At 33.3% G+C, this 11,870-nt stretch overlaps 1 protein-coding gene across 6 annotated transcripts in view; it reads left to right on the top strand.

Moving 5' to 3' along the window:
• The window catches only part of lilli (AF4/FMR2 family member lilliputian), a 1,088,977-nt gene extending 1,080,158 nt beyond the window's left edge, over window positions 1-8,819 (top strand). For all 6 annotated transcript variants that reach the window (XM_069839798.1, XM_069839799.1, XM_069839800.1 and 3 more), the window contains one exon: window positions 1,262-8,819. In XM_069839798.1, the coding sequence (XP_069695899.1) occupies window positions 1,262-1,371 (110 nt within the window). In that variant the 3' untranslated portion in view covers window positions 1,372-8,819. The remainder of the gene's footprint in view (window positions 1-1,261) is intronic.
• The last annotated feature ends 3,051 nt before the right edge of the window (window positions 8,820-11,870 follow it).

Consider the following 11,870-nt stretch of genomic DNA (forward strand, 5'->3'; position numbering starts at 1 on the left):
TAATAGTTCCTGAGAGAAGAAGAAAAGGATGCTATTCTTAATGTTTTCAAAATAATTAGAATTCACTATAAAAGATATGCCATATTATACCTTCCCTAACATTTCCCTCTAAGCTTCGAAATTTCTTTTAGCAGTTACAGTGTTACGTCAGTATTATAGAGTGTAGTTCATTTGTGTCTAACCATTCAACAGCGTGCAGTACATTATATATCATCTGGAAAATTTACAGGTTCTGATTTGAACAGGCTTTACTGTACTTACAAAATTCTTTGGTTAATAAAACAATTTTCTTTAAAAAATCGCAGGTCAAGAATCTCGGTGGTAAAACCCCGTAATTAGAAAAAGTACCATTTGCCCCAGACCTGCAGGCAGTCACCCCTTGTAAGTTCCTTTCCTAAAATGACAACAGGCAGGGAAATTTCAAGAAAATATCTGTCCCCATTCAAGTTAACTTTCGAACGGCAGAGAAATCTGCTAACAGCTTTATTAATTTTATTGTTGTTGCAACAATTGAAATACCGATCTACCTTTTTAATTATTCCTCCATCAGACTTATAAAATTCAGTTATTACTGTTTTTGACTTCACTGCATGAAGTTGTGAATGTCTAATTCAAGTTTTATTTGTAAGGTTATGCTTATTTGTACAACTTGAAACAAATGTACGCTTTTTCTATCAAACATGAAAAATAATGAAGAGATTTCTTATTTATCACTAATCACAAAAACTCTTGCCTTTGCTCATATGGTTCTCGTGTAGCTAATATTCAAACTTTGCGCACGAGCTTTGAATAAGTTGCTGAAGTTGAAGAAGTTGCAATAAGGATATAACTTAGAAGTATAATTAAATTGATGCCTTTGCTGTATACCACTAAAACTAGAAAGACAGATCAACAGTACAGTTGATAACACAAACGGTTTTAGCATAGTACATTTGTGAACTTGTAATGATAATATTACCATGTCTGGCATCTTGGCAAATTTAAGCACATAGTAATACTATATTACCATGGTCAGCCGCTAATGATGTCTTACTAATTTTAGTTCATGTTTGTTGTGTCGTACCTTCAATTTTTAGCATTGTGCCTGTAGCCCTCATTTTGATATTCTTGAATGTGCAGTCACCCGAAAAGAAACAATTTTATTTCTTGAATTTGGTCTTTGTTTAATAATATATTTTATTTTATTTTAGTTGTTTTTGGAGTCGAAGCACATACTATTGGAGAAACGTTATATTAACTACTTGTTTTAACTTTGCTTCAGATTTCTTCATTGAACTGGACCACTTCTGCGGACCCCTCACACTTCATAGTTCTCTGAATGATCTGGTGAGATATGTACGAGTTGGAATACAGAGGTTGAAGGACATGTGATTCACTGTGCGGGTCTGACTGCACAGCAGACAGGATCCCTCCTTCCATCCTTCTTCGTACACTCTGTGAATAGTAATGAACTCAAACACACATCAGTAGAAGTGCAAGGCAACTCGTCATAAACGTGGTGAAATTTTGTAGGAAAAAGAAGAAAACTTATTTCCCAGCAGCTTTTAACTCTGGCAGTTTATGAAGTATCTTCAGTACCTTCCTACAAACATTCATGCAGACACATATACATAAATACATACACACACAAACACACTCCTGAATTTTCATGCAAATTCCATCACATCGCAGGATAAGAAAAGTAACAGTAATAATTTGCAATTTTTACCAAGAAATTAAAAAGATAAAAAAATCAACAAAAGGAAATTTAAAAAAAAGTTTGTACCCCATTCATGATCTTAAGTTAATATTACGTGTCTTTAATTTTTTTCTTCAAAATTTTGATGACGTTTTTAAAAATAAAATATATAGTACGCCCATAGTGTTGTAACTTACTGTCCAAAATTCTGGTCAGTATGTGATATTTAAGGCCTTCTATAAAACAAGATTAAAAAAGACTTGGACAGAAAGAATGTGATTTTTTTAAGAGCCGACTTTATTTCAAAACACAAGCTTCTGTATACAAGTCCAGTTTGTGTTAGATACATTTGTACAGTAATAATGATGGGAGTTGCTGTGTTGGAGTGCATATAAACATATTTTCTGCCAGGTTGCCGTTGAATTAAAAGTGGCTGTTGGAGTGTTGAACTTTGCTGGAAAGTCACTCTGGATGGATAACAGAATGAGTGACTCGGTTTTATCCCACAGTTCTGATGTTTCTTAACTATTAGTATAAAAAAAAACAAAGAAGAAGCAAATTTTTTATTAATATTTTGCAAACTGGATGTTTGTAGACTGTAAAGTAAGTACATATTATTATAATTATTAATTATCTTATTATAATTATTATTAAGCAGAAGCCGTTCCTATGTTTGTGCAGCTTGACAGGTTCGGCTGTGTAGAATGCTGTATAAAATATCCTGTAGTTTAATTTTCAAATAGGGGGATTTTTCTCACTAGGAAACAATACAGTAAAAATACAAGGGTTGTATATTTTTGTATATACCATAGTGTTGAGGTACTCTTACTATAATTCAAATTATAAAGAAGGTCAACGAGAAAAAAAAAATGTCAATATGTGGATAGCTAGATGGTATAATGTCGGGGAAGAAGTTGTAAAGCTTAAATGTGTCTGAATTGCATTTTTTTAATGGTAGGAAAAGAGTGTAATTGACAAAAGAAGCAACAAAATTGTTTATAATATATTTCTTTCCTTATGTTCTTTATTAATATTATTTTTGTTTCCATTTGTATTTTATAAAGAAAAAGTTTAAGGATGTTCTCACGTAATTACATGAGCCCATAATCCATCATGCATTTCTACCATTTGTTTGCCAGTAGCATTGTATCCTCTTGTAATTATTATTATTATTAATATTATTATTATTAATTAATATTATTATTTGTCTATATGTAACAAAAGTATTTATTTTGCATCCTCAGTAATTTATCAGTACTGCATAGGCTGGCGGATGCCCACTTCACTCTCAAGGGCTCAGGATTTTTTTCCTCCTCTCTCTCAACGGAACTTCCTTAAACCACAACATTAATGCCACATACATTTAGTTCAACATTACCAGTCACAAACTGGTAACATTACGTCATTTTCTTATCGTGCCTCTACTGGCTTTTATGTGTTACAAAGTTTTTATTACTTAACTTGTTCTGAAAATATTCAGTACATTTATTGCATTATAATTCCATAATGTGACATACCCAACTTTTTTTTACCCTTTCCTCCACTCCATGTCGAATTTCCATTTGTGAACGAATTCCGTGGCTCTCAGCCATAATCTAAGGTAGCACAGCATAATACATGACGTCTTCTTTTCTTTTTTTTACAATTAAATCACAAATACAGTATTGATTACTTACGGGAACATGAAATCATCACAAAGATGTTGATTGGAAGGCAAGTGGATTGGTGGCAGAGGCTTGGTTAATTGTTGTGGAAAGGGAATGTTTTACTCCCTTGACTGCATTTTTTAGCATATTCTGCTCGAACCCTTACCTCTCCCAACTTATCCTAATAGACAGTGACGATCAGTTTTTCCCAAATGTAAACTTTATTCAGTGAACGAAAGCTAACTCTCTCTTTTATAACGTATTTTCGTTGTATATCAGTTTCTTCAGTAATCTTAAATTTCCGGAGAATTTATTTCTCCATTTTAGTTGACTACATTTAATTTGTGCTTTTAACATATTTTTCTATTTACGAGTCCTAAGTTCTTTGAAGAAATTTCTTCCCATTTGAATTATTGTTAAAACTGACTGTCATGACATGCTGAAAGTAATGAGAAGTTTATTTCAGTTTTGTCTGATGCAGAAGGTTGTAACAGAACTGTGTGACAGTTATAATGGACAAGCAGTTCATTCAAAGGCATCTTTTCTCCATTAATTTAACTTACAATCAGTCATAATAGACATTAAGTTTTACAATAGATATTCACTGCATGATGTTTACATATGTACAGTTTTCAAATTTATTTGTGAACGTAAATAAGTTTCATATGTTTAAACAGGATTATAATGATTGGCCATTTCTCCCAAATCAGACCAGACTGCGATGTCAAATATTAGATTCATTGTTTATATTTAGAAGAGGAGGGAATAAATTTAAAGAAAAAGTAATGACCTTTGTTTAGGCTAGTTTTTTTTGTAAACCATCCTTCTAAAATCTTCATAAGAAAATATTTTTTAAATCTATTTCAATACCATATGCAGTTGTGATGGGAAAATTGTTAAAAGGTTAAGACGACATTTAGAAAAGCATGTGGATGGAAATGTTTGTTTTCTTTTACCTTCTCTTCCTCTTCGTGTATAAGGCTCTGGAACCTATTACAATTTAGCAAAGAATTTTTGTTGATATATCAAAGCAGTGATGTAGCTTGGTTATGTTTTGATAAGTTTATAGAAATTATTATCCTTACTATTTATTTAAGAATTATTTTTTTTTAACTAGTTTAAATAATTTTCTCCAAAATTTTATTTTTACCTTTCATTATTGTTCGTATGTTTAATAATAATTCTTTTAAACATTATTAGAGACATATGTCTCATGTTTGGAAGTTAAATTAAATTTTGTTTTTGAAATATGCATTTCGCAGCAAAGAAAGAAACTTATATTTTATATTTTTCGTTTCTCTAGCAGCATTAATAATAAGATAACTACATTATTTCTTAATTAATATCTTCTGCTTACAAACTGAGTGACTTTCTTTTTTATTTTTATGATCTGGTAGTCATTTTGCTGCTGACAAATCACTTGGTTTTGTTATGTTTCTCATCTTGAAATTGGTCGACTTATGAACACTAAATAAATAGTTGATTCTGAGTTTTGTTTGTTGCGTGAGAGAATATTGTAATGATGTACTTAAAAATTTATTTTTAAATTGTTTCAGTGTTAACAATTGAAATGCAATATGAAATTGTGTTCAGATCGTTTACCGTGTGAGATGTGAACTGGTTTCAATGTATATTAGTATTTTTAACTGGTTGTACCTGTCTACACCAACCAATCCTCTTTATTCAATATGACTTACAACTAATAAGAATGCACGAACAAAATTATAAGTTATATTTTATATTATAGGCTCCCTGAGCTCTGGTTCTGTGTACCTGTGCACCGTGTCAGGATCTGCTTTGTAAGATGTAATACCGTTTTTTTTTTTTTTTTTTTTTTAAGCGTATAGTAGATCATCAGTTGATTTCTAATTGGCTGTAGAATTCATGGTATTGGAGATGATGGATAATTTGTGCAAATAAATATATGATGGTCTTAATTAAATTAGTATGAGTTAACAGAATTTGTCCTGCTGAGCAAATTGTAATTGTGCTCAGAGTGATAAATTTCACTGAAAGCCAGTTGAGTGTCTTGTTAGCCCCCAATTTCCTTTGTATGAAAGCATGAGAGAATATACTTTAGTTACCTTTATGATTAAGATCACAGTTTTCTTGAATGGACCAAAATAATTAACCATTTATGGATATTTAAATGAAAGCAGAATGAAATTAGTTATGTAGACTTATATAGGGTGTTAAAAAAGCATTCAGTATTTGAGAGGTAGTATTAATCAGAACAAGGAAAAAAAAAAGTCTAATAAATGTGTCCTAAAATTAATATCTTCCGCGATATGAGTACTTGTTCATCACTATCACAGGTGGTATATTCACCAAAACAAGAAAGAAAAAAAAATGCAATAAACATGGATCATAAAATTAATATCTTCCGAAATATGAGTACTTGTTCATCAAAATCATAGGAGATGCTCAGTGTGATTTCCATTCATTGTAACGTATCATTCTGCCCTACATATTAGGGAATCATGCCTTGTTACTCTTTTGTTTACTGCATTTCCGATATGGTATTGTATACGCAATAAGAAACAAGTAAAGAGCTTACATTAGAAGGTATGCAATTCTTGTAATACCAGTTTCAATGCCCTTGTTTTGTAGAAGATTTAATTTTAGGACCTATGTTTATTACACTTTTTTTCTCGTTTTCTGAATACTATCACTTCTCAGAACATTATTTTATATACAGGGTGCTTCAAAAACACCTGACGGTTTTTACAATACAATATAAATCATACCCGCTGAATTTCACTGCTGTAATGAGTGTCCTTGTGTTGTATACATTTTGGAGTTCAGTTGAGAAGGAACGTTGGTCTACCCAACACCGCATTGCTGCAATAGAATTGTTTATCAAAACAGTCTGTTATTGCTGTGCACCGTGGGTTTCGACTGCAGTTTGATACACGTCATGCACCTAGTCGCAACCTGATGGTGGGTATGTTAATCATTCCAATGAAGCACACTTCCACCTCTGTGGACATGTCAACAAGCAGAATTACCGATACTGGGCATCCAATTATCCTCAGGAACTGCATGAATGCCTGCTGCACATTGAAAAGGTGACAGTCTGGTGCGGAATTTGTGTGGATGGCATCATTGGGCCTTATTTCTTCAAGGGTGAGGAAGGAGCAACAGTTACTAAACGCCAAGCATTACATGAACATGCTGGAAACTCTTCTTCTGAATTGCGTCCGTGGTCATAGTGAGTGGTGGTTCCAGGTCACACAGCTAGGATCTCCATGGCCATTCTTAGAAGATTGTCGTGCACGAAGAGTGACAGCATGTCGCCGAGTTAACCGCCTGGGACTACAACGCACTGCTTCCCGAACCCATTCCAAATTTGCAGATGTACGAGCCACACGAGGACGTCCTGGTGGCTAGATATCCTTTATTGACCCCTCTGTACGCTATTTTGCTACCCTCAATACCAAGGCATAACGTGTATCAAACTGTAGTCGAAACCCACACTGCGTAGCAGTAAGCGACTCTGTGTTGATTAAAAAAAAAAAAAAAAACTCTACCGCAGTAGACCAACATTCCATCTCAACTGAACTCCAAAACGTACACAACACAAGGACACCCACTACACCAGCGACATTCAGCAGGTATGATTTGTATTGCATTACAAAAACCGTCAGGTGTTTTTGACGCACCCAAATATAATGGATATCACATTGATCACCACCTATGATGTTAATGAGTAAGTACTTATATTAATTTTAGGACCCATGTTTATTAGATTTTTTCTTTTGATGAATACTACCACATCTCGAAATACTCAATGCTTTTTTTAAGACCTTGTATATGTATATATACATTGCAAATCATTAGAAATCATAAACACAACTCTCGTATTGCAATAGTTATTTCTGGTTATAGTTCAGTTTTTATTGGAAAATTATATACACAAAGAAAGATACTTGTATAGGAAACTTCAAAATAATAAGAGCAAAGTCGTATTATCTTGCAGAATTTTATTATATGAATTTTCTAGGAGACTCTTTGTAAGGCAAATGGCAAGTTCAGTAATTTTCTAAGAAAGTCCAAGAAAAAATGGGCAAATAAAAGACAGCACATTTTCATCTAATACTCCAGTTCCTCTTCTAGCCATTCCAACATATCTCTCTTAATCATTGTGCAATATAAATCCACTTATGCCTAGAGCTGTGTCTAAGATGGAGAAGTGATCTATATCTTTGGTGTGTTATTCCTAGAGAATGACAGACACATTTGGTAAAAATGATAAGTCAAATACACTCTTGAATAACATAGAAATTGAATTCACTGCATCATAATCAGGAGAAAGACATTAAAAATCTTAATGATTTTTTAACACTTATTTCTGGGAAAATAAATATCAATAGTGTCAGTGCAAAGAGAAAGAGATATTGGTTGCTGAATTAATATATATATATATATATATATATATAAAATATTAAAAAAAAAAAACAAGATTTCAGAGTTTTACTGTGATTGTATTGTGATGGTATTTTGTATTTTTGCAACCGAAAGTGGAACATCAATTTCTCCACCCTGTTAGGACTGGTCTAGATTTGAAAATGGAAATTTTAAATACTTCCCGATACAAAGAATCAAATTTCCGTATATGGTTTCGGAACTCAATAGCTCACAGACTATGATTCAAAAGTACAGTCATCTCAAATCTTGCATAATTGTTTTTCGAACATTGTTGGATTAAGATAAATGCGAACTACAGGAAGCAAAATAATCTACGGTTATGTTTTTCCTTAATTACTATCATTAGTAACATAAAAGTTTTTCTCCTGAGAAAGGAATAATATTCATTCTAGACTTATGAATTCAAGGCTTGAGAGCTCACCTGGCATACAGTTTTATTGATGATCTACTGTATTTAAATTAATCTGTTGTGAAAGTATTAAGTTGGTATCAGATGTGATGTTATCTCAGGACGAAAGAGTCTTTGGTGACAGAAATGGTTTAAACATAGAACTGGAGAAAATACACGACTCACGACTTGTTCTCTGGTTTGTAAAGAAGTTTGTAATGTTGGTATATCTTAGTAGAATGTTGTACAACCAATTGCAGAGAAGTACTTGTTCTGTCTTTGTATATAAATCTTTGTTGTCTTTAGTTGAAAGAAAAGCATGTACCTATTGATGGACCAGTCACTGAAGAAATAAAATAAATAATAATAATAACCAAGCCTCGCCAAGTTAAGACAAAATAAATATGCATGGAAACCAAAGTAAATCGACGAAAAAACAGTAAAATGGAAATGAAGAAAACTCACAAAAAACACAAAAGAAGCCTAAAAGTGACCTTGCATACCATAAAACAACAGTACCTTCTATAATATAATATGATAATGTAGAACTTAAAAAAAATTAGTTGAGAAAATACATTATATTTCAATCCTTGAAGGACTCTAAATTGTTTTACAAATTTATTATTATTATGATTATTATTATTATATGAATGTAAATATATGATAAACTTATTTAAAACTTGTGTACTTATTTCAAGCAAGGTTTGTGATACCTAGAGTGAATCATGCTATCCCTCTGTGTTTCATATCCTAGACTTCAAGAATAAAGTGATGCTTGTAGGCCAGGTTGTATTTCTAGACAACCAGCTGGTTTATAATTTTATTGGATTCAAGCTTCTCTACCGATTAAATTTGGTGGGTTAGGTATTAGAAAATTGAGTGATATTTGTACACCAGCATTTTTAGCTTCTGCGCACGGGGTTTTAGACCGAATCAAATCTATTTTTCCCCTCTTACAGTGATTCAGTTTAGATCCCTTATGTGCAGGAGGCTTTAGTTCGATGGGTGAGGTTTCCAATAACTCTGATCCTCCATCTTTTCCAGCGGTTCAAAAGCAATGGGATGAAATACTAATCTCTCGTGTTAAGGAGTCCCTTCAGTCATCTTTCTCTTCAGATACAGCTCGTGCTCGTTTTTTGGCTCTCCAACAAAATGTTTCAGGGTCTTGGCTTCATGCAGTTCCTTCCTCTAACATTGGTACCCTTATGGATCCCAGTTCCTTCAATGTATCTGTGGCAGTATTGTAGATTCTTATGGTCACCATGCCTTAAGTTGTGTCATGAGTAAGGGGCATCTCTCTCGTCATTCATCGCTTAATGATATCATTAGGGCAAGGCAATTAATGATTTTGCATCTTTTTCTTATGAAGGTTTAAACATTGTTAGCATATATGGAAATGTATGACATTAAAAACCGGGTTAAATAAAAGCAATTCGTTAGGGCATTTTTTTTTCATTTTCTTAACTTTTTTACGGATATGTCATTTGTTTAGCAATTTTAAGTCATTTTGAGCATTTTTCACACTTTTCAGGAAGGCTGTGACATTATTTGTATTTGATTTGAGATTTTTATTATAATTCAGTATTTTCCTTGTCAATACAATTTCTTGGAATTAAGTAGATGTTTGCTAGCTTCTACCCCTATTTTTCAAGGTATGTGCATAATGAACTTGCCCACTTCTAGGAATTTTATTCAAATTCTTAGAGCATATGCTAGCTTGTACCCCTATTTTTCAAGGCATAATGAACTTGCCCACTTCTAGGAATTTACCCACACTCCCACAGAGATTCCTTTCTCCAGGTAAACTGGCATTGTTATGCTGTTAATTGAGGTGGTCAGTTGTTTCTAGTCGTCTGTGTGAACAGGTCAAGAGCAAAATGCCTAAAGTAAAGGAAAGTGCCATTGTTAAATTAAAGGAATTTGTTTCAAAATATGGAGAAAATATTTTTTCAACGGACGGTCGTATTTTATTCTGCAAGATCTGCGATGTGAGAGTGGCTGCTGAAAAAAAGTTTACGATAGAATGACACATGTCACGGGAGAAACATAAACGTGGCCTGCAGAGACTTGAAAATAAATCCAGTGTAAACTTACAGCAAATGCTTCTGGGGGATACGTGTTCAACGTTTTCGCCATTTTGTAAGAAACTGTGTGAAGCTTTTCTATCGGCTGATATTTCACTTCACAAACTGAATCATCCTAAGCTGCGAACTTTCTTAGAAGAGGAGACCGGAAAATTAATTCCAGATCCCAGAACATTGAGAAGAACATACATAGCTCAGTGCTATGACAAAACTTTGAAAAAAATAAGAGAAATGATAGGAGAAAGAAAAGTATTCGTATCCATTGATGAGACAACAGACTCTATGGGCCGTTATGTAGCTAATGTTATTGTTGGAGTTTTAGAAGCACACAGCCCTGGAGAACAATTTCTACTACATTGTGAGCAGCTGGACAAAGTCAACTACTCAATGATCAGCTTAGTATTTGACCATGCATTGAGAATACTTTGGCCTGATGGGATTCGAAATTCCAATGTATTGCTTTTTATAACAGATGCAGCACCCTACATGATGAATGCAGCTGCTTCTTTAAGTGCACTGTACCCAAAAATGGTACATGTGACGTGTTTAGCGCATGCATTACACCAGGTCACGGAAGAAGTACGTGCAAATTTTCCTGAAGTGGATAAATTAATTGGATGCGTGAAGAAAGTATTCTTGAAAGCCCCCTCTCGAATTTCAGCATTCAAAACAGAAGCTCCAGAAATCCAATTGCCATTTTCACCTGTTTTGATTAGATGGGGAACATGGCTCCAAGCTTGCAGTTATTATTGCAAGAATTTCGATGTTGTGAAGAAAGTGGTTGATTCTTTTGATAATGGTGAGTCAGTGTCAATAAAAAAGGCTCAAGAACTGTTAGCTGATAAAGAAATTGCTGGTAAACTTTTTTACATAAATACTAATTTTGGATTCCTTCCTGATGTCATAACTGCACTGGAAAAATCCCAAGTGACATTAGTGGAACAGCTACAAATAGTGGATAAAGTGGTGAATGATTTGAGCCGTGCATGTGGTAAAGTGGGTGATGCAGTGTCAATGAAAATGAAAAACTGTCTACACAACATTGTGTTCAATTGACAGAGCTTTGTCTGGTGAAAATTTTTCTTTTCCTGACTGTGAGTTAAATCCAGGAGATTTTGCTTGCTTTCAGTTTGCTCCAATTGTTTCCGTTGAAGTAGAGAGAAGCTTTTCCATTTATAAGTCGGTACTAGCAGACAATAGACAATCATTTTTGTTTGAAAATCTCCGCCAAGTTTTGATTGTTAACTGCAATTCAGAATTGTTGTAAAAGTGCACTTTAAATTAATTTTCTGCAATACAAGGTATTGTAACATGTATTTTTTTTTTAATTTTATGTAGTTCAGTAATGAAGTGAGTACTTAACGTAATTAAAAGTATTTTCATTGGCAATGCTTTACTTTTTATTGGTCATTTTTTTGTTTTTTTTAGGTCATTTTTTTGTATTTTTAGGTCATAAATGCATTTTTTATTTTGCATTTTTTACCAATTTATAGGTCATTAAATGCCTTGCCCTAGATATCATTAAAAGAGCATTAACATCCTTAGGAGCTCTTAGAACCTTCCGGGATCAGCCGTTCAGATGGCAAAAGATCGGATGGTCTGACTCTAGAACTGTGGCATTTAGGTAAATCCTTAATTTGGGATTC

The sequence above is a fragment of the Periplaneta americana genome, chromosome 11 (assembly GCF_040183065.1).
Source record: "Periplaneta americana isolate PAMFEO1 chromosome 11, P.americana_PAMFEO1_priV1, whole genome shotgun sequence".
Classification (NCBI taxonomy): domain Eukaryota; kingdom Metazoa; phylum Arthropoda; class Insecta; order Blattodea; family Blattidae; genus Periplaneta; species Periplaneta americana.